Source organism: Phodopus roborovskii, unplaced genomic scaffold (assembly GCF_943737965.1).
Source record: "Phodopus roborovskii unplaced genomic scaffold, PHOROB, whole genome shotgun sequence".
Classification (NCBI taxonomy): Eukaryota; Metazoa; Chordata; class Mammalia; order Rodentia; family Cricetidae; genus Phodopus; species Phodopus roborovskii.
This window is the reverse complement of record NW_026126436.1, coordinates 5286619-5302756: the sequence shown is the minus strand read 5'-3', so window position 1 is coordinate 5302756 and position 16138 is coordinate 5286619. Positions and strand designations below refer to the sequence as shown.

At 39.2% G+C, this 16138-nt stretch overlaps 1 protein-coding gene across 1 annotated transcript; it reads right to left on the bottom strand.

Annotated features, from left to right (window-relative positions):
- Positions 1–1152: 1152 nt before the first annotated feature.
- Positions 1153–8453, bottom strand: Cga (glycoprotein hormones, alpha polypeptide). Its single transcript, XM_051187476.1, has 4 exons — positions 8347–8453; positions 3751–3864; positions 2602–2786; positions 1153–1337 (listed from the first exon to the last, which is right to left on the bottom strand). The coding sequence occupies exons 2-4, from the start codon at positions 3851–3853 to the stop codon at positions 1260–1262; spliced, it is 366 nt and encodes a 121-aa protein (XP_051043433.1). The 5' UTR covers positions 3854–3864; positions 8347–8453; the 3' UTR covers positions 1153–1259.
- Positions 8454–16138: the final 7685 nt, after the last annotated feature.

Below are 16138 nucleotides of genomic sequence, written 5' to 3'. Positions count from 1 at the left end.
CCAGCCCACATGGTTGTTCTTTGTTTTTCCTTTTCTTGCCCAAGATCAGCCCCTCTTCCTACCATACATAGTTTGTGTCTCTTTTCTCCAGATATAAACTGTGTCTGTTAATTGCCCCAGAGAAAGATCTGTTTATGTCATGTACCACTCTACCTGGCACTGGAGATCCGTCCATCTGGCTGTGATGTTTCATCCTAATGGTTTCTAGGTCAATTTGTCTGATCTGGATGATCATGGGGATGTCCCTTTGTCCCATTACAATTTTATCATCCTTTCAATTACCTCTGTAACACAGGATGATCTCTGACTAATAAGGACACTCTAGTCAAGGGTGTATTTGTAGCTTTTCTCTTCTTTTTACCCCCTCCTGTAGCTTTCCTCTTCTTTTTAACCCTCCCTTTACCCGCGCCCCCCAGAGCTCATTGGCAAGCTTACTCTTGTCATATTTTCCCCACACACTCTGACTTGCTTAAATATATGACTCAAAAATTTTGTTTCCTAGAATTTTAGAGCAATGTTATTTTATCTGAGGACATCGATGCCCTGTTCCTAACCACCACTCAGCCATTCTGGGTATACAAAAACCACATAGATAGAAAATTTATGATTAGAAAGATTTTGCCCTTCTCCATCTCAGGGGAAGTATACTTTGCTTTTTGCTTATCGACTGTACATTTTCACCAGTGAAAACATTTCAAATATCCATAATATATGTATACTTACTTATAATTTATATGCATGTGTTATCATAATAATACATCTGTGTTTTGATGCAATATATTAAAATAGAGCTATAAAGGGGAGCTGAACATGAGTAAAAATAGAAGTTTCATACCTTTTTCTCCCACCTGAATGAATTATGGATAAATAGCTCACTGGCTGACAGAATGGATAGCTTGCTTCCAGAAGGCTGGATGGGAAGCAAGTGTTGGGTCACTGAATGTATGTGGTCCCAATTCAACACATTGGACCATTCTTTTGATAAATCTTGTCAAAAGTAAATAGCTTTAGTTTTAAAGATGGTGACAATTCTGTGATTGATGATTTAAAAGGCTTTATTTCTGATGGAAACAACTTTCATGATCATGCCAAATACTATTTCCCTAATAAAAAGAGACTGCTGATTACAGCGGGTTAAGGGGAGTGAATAAAGCTGCAGTGAATGACTGAAGTACATCACAAGTCTGGTAAAGAAGGAGGTGGCATCACACAGTGCCATCCCACAGACCAGCGACGCCAGCACAGCCCCTTGTCAAAAGCTAAGACTTGTGATAGTAGCAGGTACTGCAGTGGCACTCCGTGTGGTTCTCCACTCTGGCATTTCCCATTACTGTGGCCTAAAGGAGAAAAGAAACAGGTAGACACGACAGACAGGCAAAACTGTGAAATGTCAAATAAAATGGTAGCCAGCATAATTGAATAAATGTTTGGTAGACTTACATTTTCACTTTCTGGGAATACATTCATTCTAACTGTTAAATTCACAATGTGCTCTTTTCAGCCTGCCTTTATTTAGATCTGTTCTCTCTCTCTCTCTCTCTCTCTCTCTCTCTCTTCCTCTCTCTCTCTCTTCCTCTCTCTCTCTTCCTCTCTCTCTCTCTCTGTGTGTGTTTAAATTTTTTTTATTTCAGCATTTCTTAGGCAAGCACTTGGCCATTGAACTATATCCTCTACCCCCTTAAAACTACCTATTTACTTGGTAACCCCAACACACACATACAGATTTCTTAAGAGTCAAATTTCAAAGATTCACATATGTCCCCCAGGTTGCTGGGGTTTTGTTTGTTTTTACTTTTGCTGTCATTGTTTTGAGACATCATTATATTATGTTAACCTAGCTAACCTAGAGTTCATTGTGAAGACCAAGTGGGCCTTTTCTCTCCCGCATACACAGTGTGTAGGGTGGGACCGATCATGACAATTGAAAAGAATCTGTTCCCCTCCTTCCATCTTGTGGGTCCTGGGGATCTGACTGAGATCATTCCTCTTGTCAGCAAATGCCTTTTCACATGATCCATCTCACCAGTTCCAACCAGGCAGACTTAGAACCCGTAGGATCTTCTTGCCTCTAGTTTATGGATGGTGAGATTATAGGAATTCTCCACTACACCCACATGCTTTATTTCCCTTTTAGAATATATTGATCACACATATTTATGGAGTATAGTTTGATAACTGATACATACAAAGTATCATGATCAATCAAGGTGGTAGTATCTTCATTCTTCTAACATGCTGTGTCATTTCTTTGTGCTATCAGCTTTTGAACCCTTCTCTTCTAGTTCTCAACGTAATAAATGGTGGTAAACTGCCAATACATAGCTGTTCTGTAAAACCCAAGCACTTGCTTTGCCTATGCTATGCTTTCTTATCACTGTCTAACCATGTATTCACCTTCTACTAATTTTTTAGAGCATGGCAACTACTGTTCTTTCCGCTTCTGTGTCATCAATGCTTTTATTTAGCTTTTTCTATTAATTAAAGAGGAAAAACACAGGTGTTACCTATACAAAGGGGCAATAAATACAGGTCACTAGACAACTTGAACGTTAACCCTCTGAGTACAGACTGCCTCTGGATGGACTGTGGAGAAGCTCACACCTTAGTAAATGCTTTGGCCACACAGCATGTGGCCTCCGAGGTGATGTTCTTTGGAACCAGCATCGTCTTCTTGGACCTTGCTGGAGTTGGGTATGCCCTGGAGAAGCAGCAGCCCATGCACTGATAGATGGGGGCACCTAGCTTGGAGAAGTATTTATTTTCCTTTAGTTTACATTCTGGGCAACCTAGGCAGCAAAAGAGAGAAGGAAGAAATTACCTAGAAATGATTCAAACACAAACTAACTCTTGACTGAGTACAGCATGACCAATACTTTTTGCATTGGCAATAAAAAAGAAAGAAATATGCTTGTCTACATATTAATCTTCACATATACTATCTCTTTGTAATTGCTACAGATACATTCACAGACAGACCATTTTTGCATACCTGCATAGGGAATTTGTTAGAGTGGCTTCTCTTTTTCCAAGCACAGACTATCCCAACGCTAATAGAATGCTTAAAGAGAACACAAGGGCTTGAGAGATATAAATGCCACACTCATTTGGAAGGAAAATTTTTCCAGAGGCAAGTCTGCTATTGTTTTTCTCCATAGAAACTCCAAATGTTGACAGAAAAGAAATGATAAGAATTAAGAAAGTTTGGTGAGTTAAGATAGCTTGATAACAGTAAAGACATCTGTGCTTAGAATTTGAGATTTAAATATTACCATTTAGCAAGAGAGAAGACATAATAAATAATAGTTCACAATTTCAGTGGTGGTAGGATTATATCAGGTTCTGTAGATGTGTCAAATAATATAACAAAACAAATTTAACGCACAAAACTGATTTTTGTTTCCTTTACTTGTTAACTGATAGGGAAAAATTCATCTGCAAAAATAATGTTAACATTTTCTGAAATCTGGAAGAAATGTGAAAAAAATGAGCTGAGTCAGGATGATTTTTCTCCTTGTAAAAGTCAGATATGGAACAATAAAAAACGTCCTTCATACAAACATGCTTAGGATGCCATTAAAATGAATGCGGAATATAACATTTTCACTGTACATTTTCTGAACCAGATTTAATTTTGTGTTCACAGTCTACAAGTGCCTAGATATGTACCCAGAAGTGAATACTTATCATGTGTTAAAGGTGGCAGGGATTAATTCATGGTCACTGATGTGTATCTAGAGTTCGGTCACATACCCTGAATCATAAAGTCTCCATCAGGAAGCGAATGAAGAATATGCAGGAACACGGACAACATAACTAGAATGACAGCTGCATATTTTCTGTAGTAATCCATCATTCTCCTGCAAGCTGCACATGAGAAAAAAGCATAAAAATAAGAACAGTCTATTCTTAGCTTACCGTCATGACACAAACCCAGTAGTTTTAGCATCATTCTGTTAACTGATTGTTACTGGCTTTGGGCATGCAAAGAAACTGCTCTACTACTGAGCCATAGCCCTAGTACCAACAACAAACATCATTGCTCATAATAATCATTATGTCTTGTCCCCTCTGCTTTCAGCTCCCAACATACCTACAGCCATGTAAATAAGGCAGGACACTGTATCTCCCTATTTCTGACATAAGCATCTAGCATATAACAACTGTCTCTCTTTTCCTTCCCCTCCCACCTCCAGCCACGACTTCACAGCAATTCTTCAGCCTCCCTGTGTAATTAATGGAGTAGTTAGGTGTGATCACCAGAACAGTTATAAAGAAATGTCAAACGCTGGTCTGAATACAAGAGACTAGATAACAGAGACATCACCAGTGGGAATGTAAAGGGGTACAGGCACTCTGGTAAATAGTCTGGTAGCTTCTCTTGCTGTTCAGTTGTTTGCTTACTTTGTTATTCATTTATTTACTTATCTATCCATTCACTCACTCACTCATTCATTCAGTTCAGTTAAGTAGCTAGGGTTTCAGATAATCCAGACTGTCTAAAATTCACTTTACAACTGAGGATGAACTTGAATTTTTGATTCCATTGCCTCATCTCCCAAGCAATTTTATATGTGTTTAATATAATATAATGATTTATTATAAAATGAAACAGTTGTATTTATATAATAGTATATAAAATAAATATAACAAATAATGAATGTATAATCGAAATAGAAATATATACTTAAAACATAACCACTGTTCTAATTGGTTTTTGTTTTTTTTTTTTTTTTTTTTTTTGGTTTTCAGAGACAGGGTTTCTCTGTGTTACAGCCCTGGCTGTCCTGGAACTTGCTTTGTAGACCAGGCTGGCCTTGAACTCAGAGATCCACCTGCATCTGCCTCCTAATTGCTGAAACTGGAGTTAAAGATGGTTTTGAGCCACCTTACGAATGTTTTACATTCATTCATTCATTCATTTTGACACAGATTCTCACTCACTATGTAGCTCTGGCTGTCCTGGAACTCACTCTTTAGAGCATTCTGGCCTCAAACTTAGAGATCCACCTGCCTCTTCTCCCTAGTTTTGGAATTAAAGGCGCAGGCCACTATGCCCAGCTCTACTTTTACTTTTAAAAGTGACAATTTAGACAAAAAGGATTAGCACTGAACATGCAGGTGTTCTTTAAAGGATTTAAATTTTTCAGACATTCTTGTCATCTTCAGATTATTCTGGAGGGGAAAAATGGTTTCATGCTTTGTTTTTAAATACTAGAATACTATAAAATATTAAAATTAATAGTATAATTGTTGACATTAATATTATAAATTGATAATTCTTAGGAAAAATTTATGCAATGTATCTTGATTATATTCATCCTCTTACTTTTCCTCCAAAATCCTTCCTTTTTGTTATTGTTGATGTTTAGAAGAAATTATGTCATGGCAGACATCCTAGTCCTCTGGCTCTCACAGTCTTTCCATCTCACCTTCCCTTCCATGATGTTCTGAGTCTTAAATGTAGGGCCTGTGCTATAAATGTATTAATTGGGGACAGGCACCCCAAGATCAGTTAATCTCCACAAATTGACCAACTGTGGCTTTCTATAATGATTTCCACCTGATGAGACTTACCTGTGGATATAAGGATACACATTTACCATAAAGTTAGGAAACTTACAGTCATAGGAAACTGGCAATCGCAGGTCTCCTTTAGGTTCTGTGGCTTCATCAGCCAGAGGGAGTTGGCTAGATTTACTGTGTCTGGCATGAATTCTCATCTGTTGGGTAGGCCTTAAGTCAAACTAGGTGACTGTTGGTTACCCAAAGGATATAAATGACCTATTGTATCTTTCAGACAGAGTATCTTATTGTACTGTCCATTGCTGTGGTTTGTTGATGTTATAGCTAGGTAGGACTATTGATTGTTTTTCTCTGTTGGCAGTATGCATGGCTCCTTGAGAAACTATGAGAGCTAATCCTCAGCAAAGCCGCTTCCATATTAGGCCCAAGTTGATTTCTCCAAATCCATTTCCTGAAACATGTATAGTCTTTGACAATAAAGTCTTACCTTCTTTTCTAGAAGGCACTAAGGGGAAACAGCAATAGTCCTTAGAAGTGTCTCATGGACTCCCCTGACCAGCAACTCAAGTTTTCTCATGCTAGGCCACTTGAGGTTTGGTTAGTCTATCATTTGAGGAAGAGCATTGTCATACCAATAGGCATACCTTTAAGACAGACAGACAGACAGACAGACAGACATGTATATATGTACATATATACACACATTCATGTAGATACATACATGGACAAATATACACTATACGCATTTTTAAGTACCAATACAATAGCATTCCCTATAGCTTTCCCAAACATCCTTAGTGCTAGTTACCCCTCATCCATCTCACTGTATTGCCCCCTCCTTTCCCTCTCCAGGTGTCTCCCTCATCGATTTTCTCCACTTCCCCTTCAGAGCATTCGTGCTCCTGTTCTCCCTTATGTCCCACCTCGGTCCCTTTTTATTTTCCTGGTGTTGTAATTACTCCATCTAGCATCTAAAGACCCAAAGCTAGCATTGGCAACTAAGAGAAAACATATATGTTTTGTCTTTCTGGTTTTGTGTTGTCTCATTGATTTTCTAGTTCTATTTGTCCCAATATTTCACTATTTCACTTTTTTTTCTTTACAACTGAATAGGGTTCTATTGTGTATATGCCTCATGCTTCCATTATCCATTCATTCATCAATTGAAGAACATTTATGTTGTTTCAACTTCCTAACTATTACGCATGAAGTAGCAATGAAAATGGTTGAGCAGATCAGTAGTATGCTGAGTCCTTTGGGCATATACCAAGAAATAGTATAGCTGAGTCATATGGTGGATTTGTATTTAATTTCTAAGAATTCACAACACTGATTTCCATGGTGGCTGTGTCAGTTTGCAATCCTAACAACAATGAATGAAAATTTCCGTTTCCCCACATCCAAGCCAGTATTTGTTGTCAGTTGTTTTCTTGAACTTAGCCATTCACTTGGGGTAAGATAAAATTTCAAGCCAGGTGTGGTGGTGCACACCTTTAATCCCAGCATTTACGGGCAGAGGCAGGCAGATCTCTGAGTTCAAGGCCAGCCTGGGCCTGAGTGAGTTTCAGGACAGCCAGGGCTATACAGAGAAACTTTGTCTGGAAAAACAAACAAAAACAAACAAACAAACAAGACAAAATATCAGGATTGCTTTAATTTGCATTTCTTAAATTGCTAAAACTTTTGAACACCTTTTGAGGTTCCACCCTAGAATCCAGCTTGATCTGGAACTCACTGTATAATCAGACTAGACATGAACTCTTGGAATTCTCCTACCTCCCCTCCTGCTTGCTGGGATGACAGGCAGATGCCACTGTGACAGGTTTACAGGTTACACTACTCTGTTTTACAACTTGAAAGAAAAAACTTAAGAACTGGAGCAGAAAAAAGTAATTACATTCCGTTGCAATTTATACTACTTTGCAAAACTATAGCCAATCTAAACTTAGGTTTATTATTCTTAAACTGTTTTTGTATTCTGCAGGAATACTCTACAGAAATCCCAGGCTCTGCCTGTCATATATTTAAAAGAATACAAGAGTTATGGAAATATCTGTTATATTTTATTGCTCAATGAATAATTGAATTGATAAATTTTAATTTTTTTTTTAAATTTGAGGTTGGTCGGATCCAAGAATATACAGTGCTCACACAATATGCCAATTATAAGGTAGCTGGAAAAAAAGATTTCAAAATCTCATTACAACTGCCCACTTAGACTTGGAAACAGATTTATCATTACAAGGTCATCAGTAATACCTGGCAAATGCAGACCAGGTGTTATTTTATAGAATTTTATGAAAAAGAAAATGAAAACAACACCCAAGTTCCAGTGATATAATTAAAAACGCTAAAGCACCTAAAGTATACTAGAATGTATGGCGTTTCACTAAACATACAAGGTGCTTTATTGATATAGCCAACTCGAAAATTTAGTTACGCATCATCTGAAACTGATAATAAAATGATGTCAGCAACTTATATAATGTCTACTTGCCCTCTGCCTGGTTTCTGAAAGACACTCAGATGAATATTCTTCAGATGGACAGTGGTTCTTGAGAAAGTATTTTAGATTTTGACAGGTACTCTAGCATCTCAGCAAAAGACACTTGGCTTCTGGCTTCTTCTACATAACATCTTATTTAGCTTATGACCACACACTACACTTTTATAGACTTCCTCCTAATTCAGGCATGAACACTGTAAAGAATATTAATAAATGCCTAATTATCTTCTTACAAGGTTTGTACAGAAAAGCCTTCCCTGTGATCTCAAATATTTTACTCCTTAATTAAAATTCCCAAAATTAATTCATCACATTACCTTCCTCTGGACTTTTTGAGGGACCTGCTCTGGGCAGTTGATTGTAGATCTGAAGAGGAATTTCAACTTCGTCTCCTGATAGTTCAGTAACTGCAGCTGATAAAGTCTCCCAGTGCCTTTTATAGAAGCAGAGTAATACAAATTGCATGTTTCCACCTGCACCTAAGCCTAGGGATCAACTGTAAATTCTACCAAGTGATTGGATGGTACTTGGTATAATTACCATGCCATCAATTTGATCTTATCATGCTGCAACCCTCAGATCATTTTTGCTTTTAGTCATTTTCAGGTAGTGATGACCTCAAGGATAGCTTATGAAAAAAGAGCATTTGGTCATCTTCTATGTAATTTTATTGAGACTTACATAAAACATCCTGAAAACTGACACTTTTTAAATAAACAAGACTCTAAGAGTAGCACTTTTAATTAGCTAAGTACCTGGTATTTTCATAAAGCAGGAGAGAAGCATTTCCAGGATTACATGACTCCAGCAGGAAATAAAAAATAAAACAATTGCTTCCACTTTTTAAATTAAAAGGCATCTGGGTTTAATAAAGATATGTGGGAAAGTATGAGTTGGTCCTGAGGACGACTGACTAATATTCAGCATACATGTTGGGGGGCACTCTATACAGTCCCACACAGCAGCCCAAGAATTATTAAAAACAGGCAAAAAACAAAGAAAACCCTTTTATCAGGGGGATAGGGAGCAGCATTTAGTTAAGAGCATGTACTACTCTTCCAGAGGACCCTCATTTCATGCCAGGTCAAGAGACTTACACGTAAATGCAGCTCCATGAGGAGCCAACGTCTATTACCTCCACAGGTACCTGGCTCGTGTCTGTGTAACCACAGACATACACATATGCATAAATTAAAAATATATAAAAGATTTTAAATCCAGTGAATTTTTAAAAATGAAGCCATAATTCTTTTCTCTTAAATTTTTTTTCAGTTTTGCTTTGTTGAAACGAAACTCTTCAGAATCTTAGAACTTATTTTTTAAGTTTATTTTATGTGTTAGGATGTGCCTATGTGGAGGTCAGGGACTAACTTTGTGAAGTTGGCTTGTTCCTTCCACTGTGTGTAGGTTCCGTGAGTTTGGAGCATCAAACTCTGGTTGTCAAGCTGTTACTTCATACGTCCAGCAGCTAACCAGCTGGCAGACCTGCTGAGAACAATTGAAACTTCCTCCAAAATTAGTAGCATTAGTTACAACAAAAAGGAACAGAACCAGAACACAAGTGCCTGAAATGAAGGTGAAATCTGTATCCTTTGGACCAAAGGGTAAATTTATAGCTGCTTTACCCAAACTATAATTTGTGGTCAGGAAAAAGGGCCATGTAGGGCTACTCAGACCCACAGGCATCAGAATGGGTAGATCCTTAATGAAGGCCCATCAGACCTTCTTTCTGGCTGCTTCAATCACAGTCCTTCTCCACATGGAGAATCAGACACTCAGGCACCCAAACAGGGTTATCTGCATCTTGTGGAAAGACACAAACTGACCCTAGGGCCCACACTAGGACTGGGTTGGGGCCGCACCATTGTCCAGTAGTGGCATTCTTCCACATAACTGAGCCATAGTCAGATGGCCGAGGGTACCAATGCCTGTTGGCTGCAGTTTGAGCAGCACCATCAAGAGTTAAAAATTTTAAAATATAAAGGACAAGAGAAAGGTGCTTATGAGGAGACCCTGTAAATTCCCCCCTTTTTGTTTTATGAAGATAGACTTTAATTGTGCCATGTGCACGCTCCACCATGTCCTGACCTTGAGGATTGTAAGGGATGCCCATCTTATGTGAGATAATTTTTTTTTTTTTTTTTTTGCAAAAAGAGTTGAAACCATGACTAGTATAAGCAGGGCCATTATCAGTTTTTAATTGTCTGGGCATTCCCATATAAGCAAAAGCTTGCAAACAATGGCTCTTAACATCCTTAAGCCTTTCTCCAGTGTGGGCAGAGACAAATTTGAGATGAGAATGGGTATCCACAGATACATGAACAAATTGTTGTCAGCCAAAGGAAGGAACATGGGTAACATCCATCTGCCAGATATCATTAGGCATGACATCCCGGGGATTAACTCCAAGGTGTAGAACAGGTAAGAACTCTGCACATAGGGGACAGTTCTTAACTATATTAATAGCTTGGTCTCTAGTAATTTTAAAATGGAATTTAAGTGACCCTGCACTAAGGTCGAAGGTTGTATGAGCTTTGCAGGCTGCTTCATAACCAGACTCTCTCATCATCATAATGGCACTATCTGTTTTAGTATTAAAATCAGCAACGGCATTTCCTTCACTCAAAGGGCCGGGCAAATCAGAATATGCTAGAAGATGTCCTACAAAAATTGGATGAGAGTGCCTCCATAGTAGGCTTTGTATGGCTAGTAAATGTTCCTGTACACCAGAGACTGGAGCTATATAGGCAGCAGTTTCTAAGGGAACCAAACTAGATAGAACCCAATTTATATCTCCCAATAATTTTTGAAAATCATTAAGGGTGGTCAATCTATCCAGCCTTAAAGTAATCTTTTGAGGACAGACACTAGAATATAACAATTGATGACTCAGGTATTGATAGGGAAATTTTTGTTGTACCTTTTCTGGGGCTTTTCTTAAGCCAGCTAGTTGAAGATTATGTTGAAATTCCCCCAAAGCCTTAGGATCTGGGCCAGCTAAAAGAATATCATCTATATAATGTATAATATACAGGGAGTGAAATTTCTCCCTAATGGGGTCAATGGCCAAAGATACATAAATTTGACAAATAGTGAGACTATTGGCCATTCCTTGAGGCAACACCACCCATTGATATCTCTTATAGGACTCTTTTAAATTAACAGAAGGAATGCTAAATGCAAATCATTCACTATCCTGAGGATGCAAGGAAATGCTAAAAAAAAAAAAAAAAAAAAAAATCAATCTTTTAGGTCTATAACTAATAAATGGCAGCCTTGAGGAATACCTACAGGGGAAGGTAAGCCAGGTTGTGTGGCTCCCATAATTTGCATACAATCATTAACAGCTCAGAGATCTCCATTTTCCAGATTTTTTTCTTTACAACAAAAATTGGAGTATTCCATGGGGAAGTGGAAGGAGCAATATGTCCTGCCTCTAATTGTTCCTGTAGTTTCTCAATAGATAAGGGCCATTGCTCTACCCATACTGGGTTATCAGTTTTCCAGAAAGTAGGAATGGGAACAGGATGCACAGCAATAGCCCCTAAGGAAAATTTCCCAACCTTGGAGGAATTTTCCCAATCCTCTTCCTTGTACATAACCTTGGTCAGCCAGCATATTTTTAACAGGCTCAGTAGTAAGGACCACTCCCATGGCCTGAAGCATATCCCTTCCCCAAAGATTAACAGGGATAGGACTTAACACAAAAGGTTGAAAAGACCATTTAAGAAGCTGAGTACTATAATCTGGAGTCACAGCAGTATGCACTCCTATGCTAAATGCTATCGAATCATTATACAGATTCCTTTGGCTCTTAGATCATGCTGGCTTTGGCCATTTCCGGCCCACCCACTCTGGAGGCCAGCTGTGAGAGTCGCAAATTGCCAACCATTCCAATTAAGACACTAACCTGATTTTTTTTTTTTTTTTTTACTACATCCCAAGCTATTCAAATAGTACCTTTTGTTAGGATTCACACATTCATAATCACACTTCATACACGCATTTGTGTGGCCACACCATGCATACACAACATACATACATAATACAAGATGTCATTTGTGATCATAAGCTTCAGAAATTCTTTGTTTTAATTGCTCAAATTCTACTTCCAAATTATCTTTTTCATCATTAGTTACAGTAGGATTACCATCTACTAGTTGAGATCCCTCTTGTTCTCTGATAGATTTCACAGACTCTAAATTTTGTACTTTCTCAAAAGTCCTAATCATCTCTGCCATTTTTTTCTTTTACTTTATGGCAATGAATTCTTTAGCTGTCTTGTTTTAATTCCGGTGCCCTGTCTTTTCAATAGGGCCACTAATTGGCCACTGAACATTTCCTTAGAGTTACTGGCACCCATCCTTCATTACACCCTCATGCACTTATTTGCCGGCCGGCCTTTGAGGGCGATCTCTTAGGTAATTTTTTCTTTCCCGATTTTGGTGGGACCTCCACTTGTAGGCCTAGAGATTGAAATAAAGAGACAAGACAGCAGGTCATTCGTTCAATGGCAATATCGGAACGCCGAATGCTGAATGCCGTTTGTTGAGGGGATGGAATGGGCTTAAATACTGATTTACAGAACAGTTGAAAATAGCAGGATTTTTAGGCTTAGCTCCTCCCTGTGGGGTATGTGTTATCAAAACAGGAAGAGTACCAATAACAGCTTTGGGGCAAGGAGTTCCAGCCAACAGCTTCAGGCTAGCTCAAGGTGCCTCAGGGGTCCATGCAGGGCCCTACATTCTAACATTCTAATTTGATTCTGTTGTTGTGATAAAACACTCTAACTAAAAGAAAGTTGGTTATTGGGTTTATACTTCCAGGTTTTAGTTCATCATCAAGGAAAGTGAAGGCAAAAACTCTAACAGGAAATTGAAGCAGAAACCAAAGAGGAATACTGCTCACTGGCTTGCTTTCTAACACAACTGAGAACAATTTACCTAGGGATTGCACCACCAACAATGGGTCGAGCCCTCACACATCAGTAAAATCAGTCAAGACCATCCCCAGAATATGTGCCCACAGGCCAAGGAGCCTCTTCAATCTTGGCTTTCCTCACATGACTCTAGGCTGTGTCAAGTTGACAATTGAAGATAAAACGTGTTTTACTGTAAGCATGATTCATAATCTTGTGAGCCTTTTGGTTTTTCAGTCACTGTATCTTAATTTTCCTTGTCTTAACAGTCTTGCTTCATATTGAGGCAGGCAAACACAGTGAATATCTTAGCAAGCTGAACCCACTTGGCTCAGGCTACACACAAATCCCACTCCTAAAAGTGCACTTGGCAACACAGAACCCTCACCTATGCACACTGTAAACATACACCTCTCCGATGAGGATGCATCTAGCCTTCCAGGACACAGCCTACACATATGCCTGACTCTGAACAACTTAATAAGTTTAGATGCCTACAGCAACTATTCATGACACCCCTCTCAAGGACAATTCTTATTCAAACATGTCCCAAGGCACATCTAGCTGTATTAGTTGCTTTCTGTTGCTGTGATAATATCATGGCCACCGGTAACTTTCAGAAGGAAGGATTTGTTCTGTCTTATGACTCCAGAGGGAGAGACTATAATGACAAGAAGGACATGGCAGCGGCAGTACATGAAGATAGCTGAACACATTTTTATTCGCACGAAGGAAGTGTGTACTAGAAGTGGAGAGAGGGTAGAAGCCCTCAAAGCTTGTCCTCAGTGATTAACTCTCTTCACCACGGTTCCACATCTTAAAAGTTCTAAAATAACTCCAGACAGCAGCACCAACTGGAGGAAAGGGGTTTGAAGACATGATTGTATAAAGGACATTCATCTTTCAGACACTACACTCCATTTGGTGCCTCCAAAATCTCATGGCTATAACATATGCAAAATGAATTTAGTCCAACTTCAAAAGTCCCCATAGTCTCAAAAGTTCCAAGTCCAAACTTGCCTTTAAAGTCCAAGGCAACCTCTTACCTGTGACTGCCTATAAGATAAAAAGGAAAATAAATTATATACTGTTAGAAATAAATTTGAGATGCCCACCCGATCATGGAACTCTCCTTCCCACTCTCTAGGTTCCTAAAGACCTAAGCCATTGCCACCCCTTCCCTCCCCAACACTTGCTCCTGATGCTGTGCCACCCTCAACTGAAACTGATGTCCCCTGCTCAGGCCATGCCAGCCAAAAGAACAGGTAGGCAAACTCAGGAAGAGACTCACTGCTGGACCAGAGAACGCACTCTCCACCAGAACTCCAGATAGGTTGCCTGCCTGCAGACCTCCTCAACTCTCTTTGTGCTCTGCCACCAAACACAATCCCCACCCCCTTCCCCATGGCCACAACTCAGGGAGACACCCTGCTGGCCACTTCTGCTGCCAGAACACCAGGCCATACAGACCAGAAGACCAGAAGAGAAGACAGAAACCAAAGAACATAACATCCATCTAGCAAAGACAAACTCAGAAATTGTCACCTAGGCCTATAATCACCCCAAACCCAGATACCTAAACACTACCATAAGAATACATCAACAACAGCCAGGGCAATATGTTACCACAACAGCTCAGCTATCCTGAAAATCCCAATGCAGCCAAAGTACAAGTAAAAAACACTAACACCAACCTCCTAAAGATGATAGAGGTCCTTAAAGAGGAAGTGAATTAATCCCTTAAAGAAATCCCTTAAAGAAATTGTTGAAGGAAATCACTAAAACTGTTTAAGATCTGAAAGTGGAAATAGAAGCAAACCACAGACTGCAGGAACCCTGGAAATGGAAAAATCTAGGCAAGCTGACAGGAGCTACAGATGCAAACTTCACCAACAGAGTACAAGAGATGAAAGAGAGAATCTCAGGTACTGAAGATGGGATAGAAGAAATAGATACATACAGTGGTCACAGAAAATTGGTCCAGGATGACACAAAACATACTGGAAATCTGGTATACCATGAAAAGACCAAACCTTAGAATAATGGAATAGAAGAAAGAGAAGAATCCCAGTTCAAAGGCCCAGAAAATATTTTCAACTAAATCAAAGAGGAAATTTTTCCTAACCTAAAGACGGAGATACCTATGAAGGTACAAGAGGTTTACAAAACACCAAATAGTTTGGACCAGAACAGAAAAACCCCATGCCACATAATAATAAAAACACTAAGCATCCAAACAAAGAAAATTAAAAGCTGCAAAGGGGAAAGGCCAAATAGCATATAAGGCTATAGCATGAATAGTAAAAACCCAGAGGCAGACATTGGGGTTCAAGCAGAAGATCAGAAAAGCAAAACAGCCAAGCCATTAGAGAGTTCTTACCTCTAGATCCTGTCCTCAGTTTGACTGCAAACTGAATACACTGCACTCCTGTCTCTACCTGCCTTTTTTCCTCTCTAGTGCTGGCATTAAAGGCGTGCACACCATCACCTAGCCTCTATGGTTTACTAGTGTGGCTGCAGGGATTAAATATGTGTGCCACCACTACCTGGCCTGTAAGGCTGACTAGTGTGGCTAGCTTTGCACTCTGATCTTCAGGCAAGCTTTATTTGTTACATCATGAAGAAAATATCACCACGTAAAAGCAGACCTATTAGAAGTTCACCAGACTTCTCAATGGAGACTCTAAAATACAGAAGGGTCTGGACAGATGTCCTGCAGACTCAAAGAAACTACAGGTGCCAGCCCAAACTATTGTACCTAGCAAAATTTTCAATCACCACAGATGGACAAAACAAGATATTCTATGACAAAGTTAGATTTAAACAGTCTCTCTCCACAAAACCAGCCCTACAGATGATACTAGAAGAAAACCTCCAAACCAAGCAGACTAACTATACCCAAGAAAGCACAGGCAATAAGTAATCCCACACCAGCAAAACCAAAAGAAGCTACATACCACCACCAACAACAATAACAACATAACAGTAATTAACAATCATTGGTTGTCAGGTGGTAGTGGCGCTGGCCTTTAATCCCAGCATTTGGAAGGCAGAGGCAGGAGACTCTGTGATTTTGAGGTCAGTCTGGTCTACAGAGCGAGCTGCAGGACAGCCTGGGTTACACAGAGAAACCCTGTCTTGAACAAACAACAGCAGCAAATTGTTGGTCATGGATATATCTTAATATCAAT

Coding starts and splice junctions, on each gene's coding strand:
- Cga (XM_051187476.1), bottom strand. CDS start 3,853: ATGATGGATTACTACAGAAAATATGCAGCTGTCATTCTAGTTATGTTG. Junction 2,787..3,750: donor TGGAGACTTTATGATTCAGG/GTATGTGACCGA, acceptor TTTGCTGCCTAG/GTTGCCCAGAATGTAAACTA. Junction 1,338..2,601: donor TGGCCAAAGCATTTACTAAG/GTGTGAGCTTCT, acceptor TTTCTCCTTTAG/GCCACAGTAATGGGAAATGC.